This window comes from Trachurus trachurus (assembly GCF_905171665.1).
Source record: "Trachurus trachurus genome assembly, chromosome: 4".
NCBI classification, from domain to species: domain Eukaryota; kingdom Metazoa; phylum Chordata; class Actinopteri; order Carangiformes; family Carangidae; genus Trachurus; species Trachurus trachurus.
In genome coordinates this window covers 23,502,972-23,522,260 of record NC_139898.1, presented here as the reverse complement: position 1 = coordinate 23,522,260, position 19,289 = coordinate 23,502,972, and the positions used below count along the sequence as shown (strand labels likewise).

At 43.0% G+C, this 19,289-nt stretch overlaps 2 protein-coding genes across 3 annotated transcripts in view; one reads left to right on the top strand and one right to left on the bottom strand.

The window, feature by feature from the left end:
* Positions 1-8,589: 8,589 nt before the first annotated feature.
* On the bottom strand, positions 8,590-13,801 carry cUnh1orf53 (chromosome Un C1orf53 homolog; the record flags this gene model as incomplete). The annotated part of the gene is made up of 3 exons (XM_083969518.1): positions 8,590-8,981; positions 10,663-10,764; positions 13,508-13,801. 3 exons carry the CDS (start codon positions 13,799-13,801, stop codon positions 8,910-8,912), a joined length of 468 nt encoding a protein of 155 aa, XP_083825644.1. The 3' UTR covers positions 8,590-8,909.
* Positions 13,802-18,260: 4,459 nt separating this feature from the next.
* The window catches only part of dennd1b (DENN/MADD domain containing 1B), a 103,310-nt gene continuing 102,281 nt past the window's right edge, over positions 18,261-19,289 (top strand). For both annotated transcript variants that reach the window (XM_083969463.1, XM_083969462.1), the window contains exon 1: positions 18,261-18,539. In XM_083969463.1, the coding sequence (XP_083825589.1) occupies positions 18,523-18,539 (17 nt within the window). In that variant the 5' untranslated portion in view covers positions 18,261-18,522. The remainder of the gene's footprint in view (positions 18,540-19,289) is intronic.

Here is a 19,289-nt window from a genome sequence, read left to right as displayed (position 1 = left end):
GGCCACTGCAGGGAAACTACCTCCAATCGTTACAGGCTTCTCAGATATTCACGTTGATGTATTTCTTTTCTCTCTTCTTTTTTTTTGTAAACGCCATGAGTCTTTCTTTCTTAATAGAATCGACGTCACCCAGGCGAGTGAGAGACTATATAAAGATATGTGTCAGTTTTTTTAAAGGGTGTGAAAACTCTGTAACACAAATACAAAAAAAAAGAAGAAAAAAAGAGAGGGTCAGACTGAGTGGCTTTACCGTCCAGTATAAAAGGCCAGAAATGGTGACACCAAACCAAAACGAGGCGGATGGAGGTTTGTATTTTGACAAGCTCAACAACACACAGGCCTTTACAGCTGAGACCCGCGTGACGCGCTGTGGATGTGGTCTGTCCGCGCGAGGTCGATGACTGAGAATCCGGCCATAAAAACAATAGATATAAAAACACACACAGTCTTAATCTGTGACTCCTTTTTTTTCTTCTTTTTTTGAGTCCCCATTAATAGATTTACCGAGGCTCAGGGGGGTTTTGCAGGTGTGGATGCTTCATCTCAAGACGTGTTACATTATCATGTGCACCCCTCCTCTCAACCAAAACCCACCCACCCACCCCTCACCCCCTCCCCACACACACACACCACCACCACCACCACCACCACCACACACACCCCCCAGCATGAAGTTGTGTTGGCTTTAATTGGAGGCCCCCTGATAACAGAGCTATAAGACGAGGCTTGAACCCTCCTGGACGAGCTGGACCTGCAGCTGTTCTGAGAAGCAGGACGTTAATTTGCGCTCCGTCAGTGTCTCAGCACCAGCAGCAGCAGCACAGAAGAGCCGTGAAAAGAGAGACCCCCCCTCTCCAAAAAAAATAAAAAAGAGAGAGTGGGACACGAGGATTTCATTTCACCTGGACAAAGACACCCTGAGAGGAGTGATCAGCTCAGCTCTGTGTGATATTCACTCGAGCTCATAACTGCTTTTTTCTTGAACCCTTTTGCTCTTTTCTCGGAAATTAAATAAAGGCGACTTGTGATTTTTTTAAAAACTATTTATTCATGCAATGGAGTGCAATTATAGCACGTGCACGCTCTTGTATTTTTTTTATTTCCATGAAGACATCCATCATAGCGTTAATGTCGATAAAGAATAGTGTTTTGACCCGTTGCCTCCAGCAGTGACATTTCATTTGACTGAAGTGGGTTTAACAATGTGTCAGTGAACACCAAGGGGCTGAGGGAATAATGTCTTTTGTGTTGTCGTTTTGTTATGTTTCGTTTCCTCTTTTTTTCCTATCTAATTAGGGTATTACCTGCAAATAAATACATATTAATGACTCGTTATTTTGTTGCAGCCTGTTATTTCATGGAGTCACATTTAGGGGAAATCTGTAGAGATTTTAAACACGAATTTAAGCTTTATTTAAAAAAAAAAAGAAAGTTAACAAAATAACAATTCGTATTTGATCTGTTTCCTAATCAGCCTTGTTAATTAAATCAAACAAGCTACTTGTGTATGTTACCTTTCATATTTCATTACAGGCTTTAAATAAAGTGAGGGGGAAATGAATCTGGGCGATCCAGTGTCATTTTTCGTTTGGCTTCTGAGAATGATTTGTCCTCATTTAAGATTCGTGATCTCATTTGACCAAATGAAAGCTTTGAAAAGAAAAAAACGTATAATAATAAATCACTGCTTGCACTGCTTTTTTTTGGTCGTTGCTCTGTTTAAACCTTGACGCTTAAAAAATAGAAAAAGATAGAAAATTAAAAATAAAAACAGTGTTTAAAATGGCGAGGAGAGCCAGCAGGGCCACTGACTTTTGTGATGTAGATGAAGAAAAGAAAAGAAAATCTCACATCTCCGCCACCAATACAAACACAATCAATTAGTCTTTTTTTTTTCTAAGGAAAGCGTCGTTTTACATTTTCCTTGCACCGTTCAACTTCAGTTCTTACATGATGTGACACCAAGCTCCTCTATTCAAAGCTGCCTACATTTAAACAATTAATATGGATGTAGAGCAGGAGAGATTCATTAAAATATTAAGGCTGAATGAGTTTAGGTGGATTTGCCCTCCACTACACTACCACATTCACATCTATCCGGGTGGTTTTGCCCATGCTACTGCATTTATCATGCATCAGATCTGTCGCGCATTACTTCACACTCTCCTCCATCATTTTCTTAAATTATCACTATTTTTTTGTGTGGTAAAAATCCCGAACCCTGTATTATTATTATTTCCTCCAAGAAGACACACACATAGAGGTCTTACCTGAGGCTGTGCTGTGAGATCCCTGTGCAGCGTGGTGGTGGTGGTGGTGCAGGCTGAGCAGCTCCGGACTGTGCGCAGTGTGCAGAGCAGACAGAGGAGACGCTGCCGGTAGATGGGGGCTGTTCCTCGTTCCTGAGCTTACACTTCGAGTTGGAGCGTCAATTAAAACACAAGACATTTAAATATTCCTCTCCCATATGCAGACAGCACCTCAGCACGCCACAACACACACACACACATACACACACACACGCACGCACTGGCAAACTGCACACACACACGCGCGCGTAGAAAATGAAAATGGGAAGCCATGAGCCAATGGCCTACTCAGCATGTATAGGTTATAATGTGTGATGTGCTCGTACAGTAAAAGGATAATCTACAAAGACCTGGAGTCGGTGGTCGCCAAATGGCCTTCAACTATCATTTAGCAAAGATTTTATTAAAAAATCAGGAATATTACAGGTATTTTCCCCTTTAAACCCTGTGACTTATTACAACTAATGCATGAATTCAGCTGCTGAAGTTTTGATTTCAGCCCTGACAGGCGAGCAAACCGCACTTTGCAATCAAAAGTGCAGCCCAGCTGAGTTAAAGCGTAGTCTGGAAAACTATAATGACAAAATGTATCATCGCTGATCGCTCACACGTGAGTCCATATATAGTGTCAGAGGAGAAGCTGCGGTTCCAGCTCTAATTTCACTGGCCATGGGGAGCAGAGGTTTGTGTGAATAAGTGATTAGATGTGTCCATAGTCAAACCAGATCAATCAGCCTGACACAGACATGAAGCACAACAACAAACACATGGCTGTGGAGATTTCTTTTTCTTTGGTATTGATGGTAATATGAAATCGAAATGATCTCGAAATAAAAGTTCTCATTAATCACGTGGACGTAATCCAAATATGGGAGAATAACAACGTAAGGTAGTAGTTTTTATTTATTTATTTAATTACATCACGTAATCAATACGGCTTACATGTAAATAAAATACTACACAGATAATGCTGATTTAGTCGATTTAACCATTTTCCCATTACTAAATTAGTCCTCTTCACATTTCGTTTCCCCCTGTGACATATGTTTCTCCATCTTTCTTGCCTGCCCAATGGAAAACATAAATATATATTTACTATCCAGTGTATTTTGCCAAGAACCACTCTACACACGTTTGTTGCAGGATCTAATGTAAGAAATGTTGATGAAAAAGCCACCACTATTTCATAATGTCAATATTTTAGTCTGTATTGATACTGTATACGTCAGGTTTTTGGAGATGGGATTGTGCCTGACCTCTGATGAGACTTTATTTTAATCAATAACCAAGGTTTTCATAATATTAGTCATTTTCATGACATGGGTGCTTTAATTTGACTGTGCACTGCTGTTGGATCATTATTCACCTGAGAGGCTGCACAATATGGCAACAAGCCATTAAATGATAATAACGTTGATAATGCAATGTAAAACAGTGTAAAGGGCATGTTGGCCCCAGCTGGATTGTATATTTACTGCTAACATGACAAAGGGAGGTCATCCACAAGACAGGGTGGTGTCCTAAACCTGCTCACGCTGCATGGCCACTTGGAGGACAACACGCTGAGGTATAGATGGACTGATTTCCATTGACATGTGAATGGGAGGTTGTGTGAGTGAGCACTGTGGGCTGGGAGCAAAAGGGTGACAATTAATTACACCCCTGTACTGCTTGCATAAATGATCATGTGCCATACTGCTAACAGTCATTTTGCTTTGCTCCTTCCGCCTGGGTTGACATCACAATGTATCTCATCAATAATGCAACGGCACTGAGATCCATTTCACTGTGTACTATAACGCGTACTGTGCAAGCAGCGTTCTGCGAGCATGATACCCAGACAGACTCTGCAGCGTGTTTGGTTCAGCAGTGAAACCACAGATACAGCACCAACCGGGATGTCTGTCTGCCTGCCTTGCCTGGCTGGCTGGCTGCTTCCCTCCCTCCCTGGCTGCCTGGCTCCTCTCCGCTGTAGGGCATGGTGGTTAGATTACCACACATCCAGGGTTCATCTGGAGTTATCATTTCTGGGTCACCTCAAGTGACACTCAGTCTCTCAGAGGGAGCTCTCAGTCACTCCCAAAGCATGGCCACAAAAAAAAGAAGAAGAAGAAGGGAAAAAAAGGAGCTGAGGAGAGGTGGAGGGGAAGGAGGCAAGGATTCGAAAAGAGGCGAAGGGAGGAGGAGGAGGAGGAGGAGGAGGCGAGGAAGGCTCTCCCAGGATCCACCGTGGTGCAGGGAACCACAGGCTAAACACTGACAGAATGAAGGAGAGGAGTGGGAAGGGAAGGGAGGAGGAGGGAGGGAGGTGGGGTGGGGGTGGGGGGGCTTGGAGGAGGAGGAATAGAGGGAGGAGTGGAGCACTGTAACGCTGTATCCCAGTCACATGTACCCCAGTCACATGAGCCGGGGTGGGTGGGTTGTGAGACATCCTGGAAATATTTACAAACACACAGTGGACATGGCTTCATGATTGTTGGAGGAGAGGAAATATCACGGTGCACTACCAGAGATGAAATGATACAGCCAAAAGAGTGATTTCCCTGTTTTTTTTCTCATTTTTTTCCTCTATAATGCTGATATCTTGAATTAAAATGTCTGACAATGATTTGGAAAAATAACCACAGACAAGAATATGCCTATAAATAGATTTATCAATCGCCCATGTATCCTGCTTTTTTTTTATTACCATCCTTATTTTTTCTCCCCCGCTCTCCTCCTCCTCCTCCAACTCCCGGCTTCTTCCACTTTCTCTTTTCTGTCTCTTCCAACCAGCGCTCCCCCTCCCCTTCACCCCTTACAACACCCCCCTCCCTCTCTCTCTCCCACCCCACACCTCATCCCCTCCCTCCCTCCTCCCTCCTCCCTCTACCCACCCACCCATCCACCCCTCCTTCGATCTCCTCCCTGCTCTGCTCTGCTGGAGCTCAAATCACAACCCCGGTCCCTGGCAGATGGAGGATAGGAGAGAGAAGCTCTTAACTAGCCAGCCTGAGCCTCAGCTCTCTGCACACCAACTGCTGCCTGCCTCCCCTCCCTGCCTCCAGAACAGCTCCAACTGCACACCGCCACCTCTAAAACCAGCCCCCCCCCCTCCCCCCTCCATCTCCTCTGGGGACGAGAGTATCCTCCTGGGGAATGGTGCACGTATTAGTCCATATCTGGCCACACTAGAAAGGACATGGAAACATAATAGATGGATGTTCTTTATCGCTATATAACCCTATTGGGGCAAAGTGGCTTTCCTGAGGTTTATAGGTGACACTTGTATATGTTACTTCAATTGAAGACAGGGAGTCAGAGGGGATCGTAATGGGAAATGGGCTAAAAAAGAAAAGAAAAGGAAAACAGTATCACTTGTCTTGTAAGTGTCGACAAGAAATCACAGATACGATATCATCAGTGCAGAACCTGGAGGAAGTAAACAGGTCAAAGTGCCCCGGGGGCACTTAGGTGCCTGCGACTGCCCCTGACTCTCCTTTTATCTGGGCTCATCTGGCAGCCACGACTTGGCCTGGCATGAGCCTGACCACCAGTTGCGGTCGGAGGGAGAAACCGCTCCTCTGTGCTATTTGCAGCCCTGTCTGTCCAAAGGAATCTGGTGTGCTGACTGTCACTCAGTGGCCATGTGTGTTTTTTATCACTAATTCAACCACAGGGATCTGGTTGTCCATATGACCACTGTGGAGGCTGCTGCCCCGAGGCGAGCTGACATTGTCTGTGTAGAACGACCAGACGTTGATGTAGGGGCTGCTCAAATGCTGCTTGAATATCAAGACACACACAGTGCACGGATCCGCACACGTACACACACACACGTACACACACACACACACACACACACACACACACACACACACACACACACACAAATGTACAAAGCCGTGCCTGGCCAGTTGCTGAGAGTGATGTTCCTTTCAGCCATCATACGGCTGACACTCAAGTTTTTCCCCCCCCCCACCAACCCTGTGTCAGTTCCTGGCTGGTCTGGCCAACAGTGATGGAGACACTGTAACTGACTGTGGTTGGGGCCATTGGCCGCAGGGTTGCTGTGCCTGTTTGAGACGGGGGTGGGGTGGTGGGTGGTGGGTGTGTGGGTGGTGGTGGGGGGGCTGCTTGGCCTGTCAACTGGTTGTGACTAGAGCCTGTCTGGTCACAGTTCCAAACTGGACAGCTCCCTCTTTCTCTGCGGCTAGTGGTGCCATCGTCCTGTAGAAAGGCACACGGTTTCTAGCTGCCACTCTGCTCCAGCGCAGCATATGCTGCAGCTGAAGGTCAGAGATGTTCAGTCCAAAAATGCCTGAAATAAACACTTCACGTCTGGTTGGCTATGTTGTGACGGTGGGGGCACATCTGCACTGTGGGAATACCACGATCTCTGCGGGCTGTGCATTTGCTTATATTGAGAAGCCAAAAATCCACTAACTGAATTCATTCATCTATTAGGGCTATTTTTTTTTTTTTTTTTTTTTTTTAAACCTGTCATATAAAATAAAGTGAACTATATTAATTAATCACTAGGTATTACTAGGCAGTTGCATTTGATATGTTTTATTTCAGCACCTTGTAACTTGTTTTTGAAAGGCACTATATAAATAAAGTTATTATTATAATTATAACAAACAATCTGCAGGAAAAATAAAAATGCAGAAACACGGCTGATTTGAATGTTTTTAGTTAAAATCTTTTTCATTGTGTTTATACTAGTACATGGCATCTGTCAATCATACATCCAAATTCAAGGAAGACAAAAAGATAATTCTGGGATGTATAGGAGGAGGAGATTTTCAAGTAAATTTCTCTATAAATCTGTCCAAAAGGATTGCTGTGCTGTTTGTGTCGAAGTCACCAACTGCTCGGATAGAGCATGATGAAGAAAAAAAAAAAAAAAAAAAGCATTTCAAACTGTGCCATCACTGGATCGGGAAGACGTGGAGGGATGAAGCAGACATGAAAGTTGGCCTATTTCATGGTCAGGCTGCGGGACCGCCGAGGCCCTGAATGGCAATGCATCTACTTTAATGTGACAGACAAGTCCCTAGGCAAAAACCCGCAGAGCCGCGGCAGGCAAGCGGGCCCAGGTACTTGATGAGTGTGACACCTTCACCGTCCCGCTGTAGAAATGTTGCTGCCGCACGCTCCGCTGCCTCGGTTTAGAATACCACCAAATAAATTCGCCTCTCATCCCGCCTGACGACGCGTCCCCGAGAACCTGTCCTCCCCAGCACTGTTGGGATCATGAATCTCCTTGTAGCCGCTCACAGGGCTTTGCTCCGATCACTAAGCACTTGCCTTTGGGACCCACCTGCCGAGAAAAATTGTGGTCGCGCCAGTAGGCGGCTGCGACAGAGTTTCCGCGGCAGACACATCCTCTCATCCCGACGCTGTTTGCCCAATCAGGCGGAGACGGGTGAGTGTGTGTGGCAGGTTCAGAGCCAGCGCCTGAAGGCATCGCGCTGCCTACCCACATGCACTCACAAATCAAGTGGCACATCTTCCCCTCAACGTCTCCTGCTGCACGCACACAGGTAGGCTCGAGCTGCATGAGCGCTTGACCTCACCTTGTACTATCACTGTGGGCTACAAAGTGCCGCATTTACTGCAACCTTTATTCTATATTGGCCTATTAGGAGCCACGGGGTATTCTAATGGAGTGAGCCCTATATGCCTATGCATGTGTGCGTCTAAAAGCATGCTCCGCTAACATGAGCTGATCCATTGCAGTGCTGGGATGAGAGGGCCCAGGAGTTCATTAGGCTGCAGCTCAGGAGAGCAGCTGCAGGGAGCTGCAGCCGTAGCCAAGTGTTGCCAGGAGGCTGAGCTGCGAGTCCGGTGGGGAGGGTTTGCTGTTGATGTCCACGGCATGTTTGTTAACAGCCTGATTCCATCAAGTGGTGTTAAAGCAGCACAGCCAAGTGTAAGGGCTGACCCCTGGCCCCTGCCTATTTTTAACAACACAGTATCTCAGTCAAAGGTAGACAGTTCAGTCGAGCACTTGTGGAGTGTAAATGATGCTAATATTCATGCAGTCGTACATTTGGGAGAGAGAAAATAACAAGAGATGCAAAGCAAAAGAGCACAAGACTCCATCTGACTATCTACAGTTACTTTCGCTTATATGCCCTTTATCTTGAGGGCGAAGATCTAAAATGCTCTCTCAGTTTTCATCTCCATACTCCCACAACCCTTGTAAGTGCATCAGAGGAGCCGAGTACCACAAAATATTCAATACTTGTAAAGCGAAATGAAAAATGAAACTCAAGGCATTGCATTGGACATTTGAGGAACATATCTGAAAAAAAAATATAACAAAACAAAAGTGTAATAAAAAAAAAGACTATTTTACATGAGGTTCTAGTGAACAGACCCTTCAACCTCCTCCTCCTCTTTTGTCTTGTGAGAATGAAAATAATCCTAAGAATAGTTGTGATTCATAGGAGGTAAGTATTGCACAGACACTACCCATATTTCATCATTTAGCACACTACTAAAAATGACTCAAGTAGTCCAAATAACGACAGGCAGAAGACAAGCAACATGTACGGTGCTCCATTCTAAACAGGGTCTTGGATTTTACCTTTGGCACGGGGTCTGTAAGGCTTAAACATAAAATAAAGAATTAAACTGTTTCTTCATGGCAGGATCCTTCACGTTGACTTGGCCATACGGACACTAGAGGAGAAGAGGAAGAAAGAAAAGAAGTGGTGTTAAATGGCTACATGTGGAGTTGATCTCTGGTGACACAGAGAACAAGGCATAAACATGTGCAAAGAACAACACAGAACAAAAAGAGCAGAGCTCAAAAACAGAGGAGAAGGAGAAGGATGAATTAGAGAGAAACCAGGTCCAGACCACACAGAGCACGAGAGGACAGAAGAGGGGAGGACAGGACAGAGCGTAAAGACAAGAGTGGAAGGGATGGGACGGGATGGCACAGGGAGGGACGGGACAGGATGTGAACTAGACAGACCAGAACAAGTCTCACCAGGACACAACAAAAGAGTATCTTCAGGCTAATGTGATCATGAAACACATCCTCCTTCTCCATATACCTCCGTTTACAGGACGTTTAAAAAAAAAACAGCTGTAACTCAAGACGTAAAAACTAAAAAATCAATTCCTGTCAACTTGTAAAAGGTTAGAAGCATCTCAAAAAGTCCAGACACCTATAGTAATAGCCTGAGAGCTGGGTGTTGCATTTAAAAGCTGAATGAATGAATAACTGTGACGGACCAATAGTTCGTTAAAAAGTGAAGCCACGAATTTACAATGATTTTCTTTTCTTTTCAAAAGGAAACTTCAATAAAATGTTGACATGATGCACCGAGCAGGCCACATGTCGTGCAGCTCTCTGTCTGCTTCACATCTGCATATCTGTCACTATCCTCCACCTTTTTATTCTCTCAGTCATGTAAAGGTCATCGCCAAGGCAGCGGTGAGATATGGCATCGAGCACGATTGGTCATTTTATGTTGCCACCATCCACCCTGAGTGCTACTTTTCTTAAACTTTCAAATTGCTGCAATTTGTCTCGTGAACATGGTTTGAATACATTAATTTAGCAACACCTGCATAAAGAGGAAACACTGCTCACATTCAGGAACTTTTCAGGGTGAATTATACATTTGCTAATTGGGAACAGGTGAAAAGGGTAGGCGTTACAAGTTTATAGCTTCAGCCTACACCTTTTCGGTTAAATTCACAAGAGATTATTTATGTTGCTTTGTACTGTTGTTGTATGTTGAATGACCAAATAAAAAAGGAAGAAAAGAGAAGAAAAACTAACTTTAAAGGAACTATATGTAAGACTGTGGCAAAAACTGTTGCTGCAGTCAAATTCAAAATACTGCAGCATGTTGTTCCCCCCCCATTTCTTACATATAGCTCCTTTAAGAATCATCATTTCTACTGTAGATCGAAGCTCAATCACAATCACATCATAAAGAACGAAGCAAGCTGGAAGTTTAGAGCACTGCCTGAGCATTAAGGTCCATTGTTATACTAGATTATTTTGTTATGTAGGAGGCAAAAAATATGCATAGCCTAAATGAAATTATTGGTGTTAATCAATTGAATTCATCATCCCTTTCAGCACCATGGACAGCTGATGTCAAAATGTCCCTGGCAGTATTTACATGATGTTTCAGGTGTATGAATTTAGAAACATTTGTTAAAATACACTAATATGGAAGTGAGCATCCCATAGCCTATAGACAGAACAGGGCCTGGACCAGGACTGGGCAGAACACAACAGGTCAGAAACTATCCAGCTGTGGCCAAATAATGAGCTGAACAGAACAAAACAGAGCGAGGAGGACAAACAAGCTGGTGAAAGAGAAAACAAAGAGCTCACATGTCTGCATGCGCTGCCACAGCATTTCCCTCTCTTTAGGTGGGTATACTCTGTGAACACCTTGTAGCCACTGGAAGGGTCGACATACATCTGCTTCTTTGCCTGGATGCAATGAAGATATTAGTATTTAATTAGTATGACACACAAACACATATGGGGATGTGTAACCCCACGCAATGTTTAACCATATACAGCACATATACTCACCCATACACAAAGGTACGTGCGAGTATAACACTGAATATAAACATATACATAGAAACAGATTGCTTAGGGTCGACCAGAAGAGAGAACAGATGACCTCTATGCACAGAGACAGATGTAAGACAGTCTGTAACAAGTTGGGTTTAATTCACTGCAGATTTGCAAGATGCTTAAAAAGAAAACAACACAAACATTTTAGCCACAATCATTCTTTTATTTGGACAAATTATTCATCTCGCACAGCCACACAAACACCTTCTGCAAGTGAAAAACACTGAACTCCTTTGCCATCCCTTAGGAAGTTAGAAAATGTCATCTCTCAGTCTGTTTCAAACTGAGAGCGCACTAGTTGGTGAGCTTTGACAGGCTACAAAGGGAAAAAGGCCCCAGGCCTTTGGGTGACACGGCCTGTCATTTCACATGGCATTGCAGGGCCACATAGTGAAGCTGGCATAGCTGGGCCCCCTCTGTATTGTGCTTTTCCCACCCAGGCTCTACCACTCTCCTCAGGTCGCGGCCAACTTGCCTCAGCTTCACCCACACTCAGAGCACAATATTTACAACAAATAAGCCTAAAGGCATGCGGGTGACACCTAGTCACTCCTGTCATCAGCACAGAGCCGAGAGCTCGCTGCTGCTCTTTGATGAAGAGCGAGTGAGATTTGGTGAATATGATGGATCTGATCATTACTTATATGACATGTACTGCGTATAAAGCACTGGGTGGTTATGCCTTTCAGTAAAATTGTAACAAAACTGCTGAGAATGGATTGCCTCAAACTACTATCTGACAGGATTTAACAACACGCAGGCCTAATCTACCCACCATCTCTTTGTTAAAAGGCTCAGAACATAATAAATCTCATAGCTAGAGAGCAAAGAGAGAAGAGGATGAAATCTTGTATCACAACAAATGCGTCTTCCACCATTATGCCCACTATTAGTATTAAAATTACAAACACATTTCATTTTGCCAAGAACCCATGTCGACTCCTGCCCTGGGGACAGATGGGCTCTAAAGATGCACCACAACTAGCATATTATTACACTCTGATATTATGGCTGCTACAGTATCAGCTTTAATAAACAATGTTGGTACTGGTCCAATTTCATTTGTACTTATGACATTTGGCCTCTTGTGGAACTGACATTTGGGTTTCTTTTTTTTTTTTTTTTCAGATACAAAATGCTAAACATGGTGTTTCTTTTAACACTTAATTACCTTAATGGAGATGTGGATAATAAAATCATCCTGTTTTGTACTAAATCTTTCAAAAACATATGTTTGAAAATAAACTGAATATTAGTTTTAGCTGTTAAGCAATTTCATTATAGCACCACAGTTGCTCAGCAATGACATCAGTATTATTTTTGCTTTTGGCTTTTTTGTGTACAGCTGTAGCCAAAAAAGCAAAGTGAAAGGAAGATGAAGGAAAAATGGAATGAAAAACATTATTTCATAAAATGTATTACCTGCGGTCAAAACATCATTCATTGTGTCATAAATTAGTGTTGCCCTGTTGGTCTGTGGGCTACCTCCCACCAAACTGCTCCACCTCTGAAATAGCTTGCTTACTAGCATGTATACAGTGCTACGCAATGGGCACACTTTTGCCAAGGAAAAGACTGTTGCAAATGTAATCATTATTGCAATTAATAGATATAAGTCGTAAATATAAAATAAAAAAACTTTGGGGTGCTCTGTGGTCCCATGTTGGCAATACCCAATGCAGTGATCGCCAGTTCGCCTCCAGACTGTGCCGATCTGCACGTCATTCCCAGTCTCTCTCCCCTATCTTATCAATTAAAGGCAGAAATGTGCAAAAAATATCTTTAAAAAGAAAAGGAAAATAAGTAAATTTTCTCTTAAATTTGCATTTTCACACACTATCGTTGGGGGGATTTGCAAAAGTGCAAATGCCTATTTTGGAAGTAAATGCATATTTGAGAAGCCTATAGGAGTGGAAAACCTTGGGAACTTCTGGTCAAAAATAAAATACTTTAGACGGAGTACATTTACTGAAGTGCTGAAGTAGGCTAAAGTACATTTTTGAGTAGTGTTGTTCCGATTGTGATTCTAGTGTCCAAAATGTCTCAGACTCGCCAAAATACAGCATCAGGTTTCAGCAAGTAGAGATTTTTATTGCTGAATGAAAACAAAAAACAAACAAAACAGTTGAAGAAAGGTATGGCATTCATACAGCCACACAACAATTACAGCAATCATATCACATTAGTAGCATAGGCTACAGCTAATACTTTTTTATGCACTGGTTGACTGGTATCAGATCAGTTTGTAGACTAGAATCAGTGTTGGGAAGTTAGAAATCTTACTGGGACATCTCTCAGTTTAGAGATACAGTCTAACTTTAGTTCGGTGAGATATATTACTCATGACTCAAACATAGTTATTTGACAGTGATAGTTCCTATATATTCATATTTTAGATTATGTTCATAGTAGCCAGCAAATCCTTCTACACAACTCAGCAGGAAGAAAATCATAAACAAACACCACCACCAACAATAACAAAAACCCCACGTGGGAGTCGCAGCTTCTAATTCATCAGGCCTCATCGTGCTAATCTGACTGCACAACATGACATCATTGAATATGAAGTCTGTGAAGTGATGCATCTTACCTCACAGGCCTCTCTATGGATCCTATGGATGGCCAGCTCTTCCTCTGTGAACTTTGCTGCGCCCCCCACCACGCTGCTGCTGCTGCTGCTGCTGCAGCTCGTCGCCGCGTCACCGCCGCCTGCCTCTGTCCTGTCTGCATTGATCTGCAACATGCTGCTGCTCCTCAGTCGCTCCGAGCTTTCTTCTGAGAGCTTCGGTATTGACATCGCTACGAGTCGTTTATTATAGTACTGGACATGGAGGAGAATCAATCTGCTGACAAAAACTTTACTCGGGTGATTGGGGTAAAACATGCTCCTGCAAAAACTTCTACTCTGCTATTAACAATAACGTGGTGGAAGTTTTCCCTCAAGAGACACACTGTTACATCATCTTTTCGTCTTGAAGGAGTGCGAGAGCTGGTAAAAAAAAAAAAAGATCCATTCATTAAAAACGGTGACAGCTGATCAAACAGTGTTGATGTTGCATGTTTAAAATTTGTCAGTGAACTCCCGCACAGGAGTCGGCTCTACTTCCTGATCTGCCGCGTCACAGTGGTGACATGTGACCATCTCATAACGCTGATCCACCGGTTCACACAGCGCCCCTGCTGTTTCAAGGCACGAAGGCAGCTACTAAGGGATCCCTGGTGAGATGAAGATAACTGCACTTCACTAAAGGGTGAAAAAAAAAACAGTACAGATGATTTACCACCACATTCCTACATGTTATTATGTCATTAAAGTGGTAGAGAATGAAATAATGTGACACCAGCAACAACAACCAGACGAGACAAAAAGTCAAACTGTCACATAACCAACAATTATTGCATTTTTCAGAAATGTTACACCAGAATGTTTATTGTACTATAATAATAATAATAATAAAAAAGTCATACAAAATTGAAAATAAACACACCATTGTCACTTATCCACAAGTAGCATAGCATATTGGTTTTAGTTTGATAGACTGTTGACAGTCGTGACACGGCTATGCCTGAGATTTGGGTGACTAAGACTTTATATGTCCTGCTCATAGAATTAAAAAAAGAAAAAGTCACACGCACATCCGTGCCAAAAACTTAGGGCAGGTGCTGAGCCAAAGACGTACAAGAATTAAAAAGAAACTAGAAAGGCTTGCACACCGCAGGGCTCCAAAGTGCAGTCCATTTATTATCAGGAAAAATGTAACGTTTCCATGTCTCACGAAGAGCAGCTGCTCATAGAATTAAAAATTCTGTTTAAAACAACATAATCTTTTCAAATCATGGTGCATAATCAATCAATCTCTCTATGGATTTGTTTTAATGCAAGCTACAAATCAAGAAATACTTTAAATGTTAGGTTATATAATCATATTATTCTAAATGTACTGCAGGTGATGAAGCAGACAGGTGAACCTGCTCTGTCCCCTCCAGATAAATGTTTGAGTTTTGTCTCCTTGACAGCGGTGGAGAGCAAACAAAGACATCTTCCCATGGTTATAAAGTAATATGTGGACTTGGAGTAAGCACTGCAAGGTTGATGAGTGGACATTAATGAGTCCGTTCAAGGTTATCCACCGCTGTAAGCCACCTCTGATGATGTGTCTACTCCAGAATTCTGGGTAATGAAACCTGACAAGTGTCTTTTGACTGACATTGTGGGGGTCAATTTACCCTCAGACAAATTACACATCACTGGTAAAAATATTTATGCAGATCTACTATGGGAAGCACGACTGCACTGACATAAAATAAAATAAAAAGCAGCTGATGTATCGTTTCCTTTTCAATTTCTATTAGCTTCTAACCTGGCTTTATTTTAATTTTTTGCAATTCATGTGCTCATCCTATACTGCAAAAACATTGATAATGTAAATCCAATGTTTCAAATCATCACATTGTCCAGGAATCCTTTGCTAGCATTTGTCACCTTTGCTGCATTAAATATAGCATAGGCTGTGTTTCCCAGCCTGAAATGTAGTGTTTCAATTCAGCAAAATAAATCATAATAAATCAGTTCAGCTATTGAGCACAATTTTGAGGCCCTTCTGAAATCTGAAAGCTTCAGAGAAGTATACAATGGGACACTGTATTGTCTTTTTTTTTTTTTTTTTTTTACCATCCCCTGAAACGTTGAAACTTCACTGGTTTGCAGTACCGAAAACTCCTGAGAGTTTTATGCACATGTCTCTTTGTGTGTATGTGTCTGTCATATTATCCTTTTTTTGTTTTGTTATGTTAAGGCAGCAGCCCTGCCATTATCATTTCATACGGATGCCTGAAACAGCATGCCCCAGTCTGCTGCCACTTAATTACCTTCCAGTCAGCCTGAAGACATCTGGCTCTGATCCAGACAGGCTCTCCAGAGAGGAGAGAGGAGTACATCTGAGCTATTGGTTTCCATTTACCATGGGACAAATATTGCTTAAACATGAGATTCAATGCAAACATTAAAAGGCAAGTCCACGGCGAAACAGAATTCACATCGCGCTGAAAAGCAGTGATTGTGGGAAGGAAAACGAGGAGTTACAAAGAGACAAATATCTCCCTCAAGATGGAAATCAGAGACTTTAAATATGAATTCATTATGTCATCAGGTGTCACATCAGGGAGTTAGTCCACTGACAAATTAAATACCGTTCGCTTTATCATACCCAAATTAGATTTAACTGAATGGCTTCAGCCGGCACAACACAAGGAGCTGCCTTCCTTTCAAATTTAAAAACATTAGAGTGTACAACAATGCCATAAGGTGGATTTCCCCTGTAAGAAATCAGTGACTCAGCTGATTCATGCTCAGTGTGTTTAATACAGGCCTGGAACAGATTTTAATGTAGAGTAGCATTACAGTATAGGATGGCTTTATACATCATGGGCACAGTAGGACACAGATGTGTAAGTGAGTTATGCATTGCAACTTCAGCATTTATTTCATGCATGGACAACTCTAGTCTAACATGGTTACTGTTAAGTAGCAGATGCTCATGACACACACTGGAATTATGCAGAGGAAAGTCAAGTAGTCACACCAGTCTCCACCAGTCTCCACCAGTCCTCTGCTGTGCACCACTGTTGGATTTGTTGCCCACTGAGCAGTTCCTCTGCTGAGGGTTTAAGGCCTTGATAAAGGGTTCTTCATTGGTGGTAATGAAGGAGGGGCAAGCACTGTCTTCATAATCTCTCCACTAAAATGAGACTGACAAACTTTTGACCTCAAGTTTGCTTCTCAAACCCTCAGATCACCACTAATAAGAGCTAGGCCAGATGTGATAATGCTGACGTCAGTATCCCAACCCCCGACTCATCAACTAATTTCAATCCACAACTCTGGTTAAAGGCTTTTTTCTCCCACTCTGTATGACAAATCTCATCACACATAACCCATGTGTGATGAGATTAGAGGCAAAAATCTATACCTTTGGGCCCCTGTTGACCCCCCTGAACCTGCCCCCTGCCCTCTGTAAACTGTGTATGAACCCTGTGATGTCAGTGTCCCTAAAGTCCAGTACACACAGCAAACACCACGTGGCTACAGCACACTGTTTATCCAGAGACCCAGAGTACAGTACCCCTGAGCTGGAATAATATTAGATCTGTCTGTGTGTCATGATTAAACACACCTTCAGGTGGGAGTAGGAGGGTGTGAGTACGATGCAGTAAATCTTAAAATCAGATTTTGATGCAAGAAAAGACCTTGACTGTTTTAACCTTTAACATTAACTGTTTCAAAAATAAATTTGCATTCAGTTGTATTACCAAATATAACTCATTCGCAGTCCACTTGGGATGTCGCGTCTCTGAGTGGTACGGGGGCCCCTAGTTGCTTGTTTCTCCAGTTGAAAACTCAGTCCTATGCTGAATTTCACAAGAAACTGTGAAGCATCTTTTCTATCATATCTCAATATTGACTGGTGAGTATCTGTTTTATGTTAAAAAAAAAAATCAACTGTGCATCATGTAAAAGGGGGTCACTCGCTGGGTTTTGACTTTATTTGGCGTGTTAAGTATCAAGTTATTGAAAACCTGTGGCATGATTGTATTAGTCAACAATAGGACATTTATATGGTTGCAGCCAACAATGACCTGCATTATCAATAGGCTACGGCATCTATCAGTCTTTTTCTGTCACAAATAATCAGACAGGTCCAAGTTAATGTTTCTTTTATTTTGGCAAAAACTCAGTAGGCTACTGTTTACAATCATAGATAATGTTAAGTTTATTTTGGTCACATTTAAAAAAAAAATTCAAATTAGCCTAGAAAATAATCACTTAGCCTGTCATAGTTGCTGCCAAGAAGGTATAAGTTTCACCTTAACAGCTCTAATTGGTTTCTTCTGGGAAATGAAGACACTGCTATTCAAGTGGAAGGTTAATAGAGGTCAATAATAATTATTTGCCATATTGTCTCTATAGACTTAGCCTACATGGTTTTACATTAATAAAAGCAGACTGGATTTAAACGGTCACTCTGTGTGATGATGGTCCCAGGACAGGACAAGACTATAGTTACTGGAATCCACCGCTGCGTACGCACAGCACCTGCGGCTCCGGCTTATTCATTCTTATTTGGAAACACGCATTTCATCAGAAGCATAAATAGCTAATACGACTTCTTCTTCATCATCATCATGACCTACCTAGGCTACCTGTTACTCATATGAAGCGGACGGAGGCGGCTCGCGGGCAGGCAGAGGTGCTCATCTGACTCGCTGACGTCACCAAATCTTTTGACAGCACTTCCTGGAGTGCTGTTTGTTGTGGGAAATAACCAGCACCGTGCCGCCGTCGGACCTCGGGGAGGTGTGTGTGTGTGTATGTGGGGGGGGAAACAGAGAGATCCAGGCCACAGTAAAAGAGCAAGACGGACGGTAGCCTACACCGACTTACTCCACACTTATCCCACCTCCAGAAGCATGCGGCTTTCGACCCACCGGTATCAGACCGAGAAGTGACGGGCTGAGACAGAGGAAGGACGAGGTGGATAATAACGGACAGCAGAGCAGAGCCGCGCCGCCGACAGCTCGGAACTGTCGCGATGTTGTAGCTAAACCATGGACAGCAGAATAAAGTAAGACCTGACTCTTTTTTTCCCCTTTTATTTACGTTTCCATCTCCCCTCTCCACCTCTCTTGATGTCCGACTGTCGAGCTAGCAGCTAAAGTGTGTGACGTCAAGCAGCGTTAATTCTATAGAACTCGACGGAATGTTTGACGTAATTTGAGCCCATCATCTTCAGCAGTGGATTTAACCAGCGAGGCCAGCTGGCTGCACAGCATTTGGGTCAGGCATGTCTGGTCTGTTGCTCTGCCGACTAGCTGGCTACCAATTAGCAGCTCCGCTAGCCAACCGACCAACCAGCCAGCCAGCCAGCCGGACAGTCAGGCACACATACATACACAACATTTAAAATAGGTTACATGTGGACGCGACATCGAGCAGCAGCAGAGGTCCTGCTCCTGCATGTGACCAGAGTTTCTATTCTCCTACCGCGGCCGCAGAGACAGAAAACTTGTCGCTGTTGTGTTGTTAACAGGCGGTGACCGAGAGCTGTGTCAGCTTTAGCTAAACCTGCTGTTATTGACACACCGTGACTCATGTAAACTTTAAGTAGGACAAGTGAGCACAGGTCTACAGCTTTATGAATACGAATATGCTGTATATGTAATGGAATGTATCACTAACATGTTTGTCATGTGTTGCCTGTGTGCCTCCTATAGCCTACTGCACAATGCAGACACTTGTTGACAGTAATTTTATGTAATAACAGCTGCACCCCCTTGTTTCCTCTGAATAAACAGTGTGCCTTTTTTATTTTCAG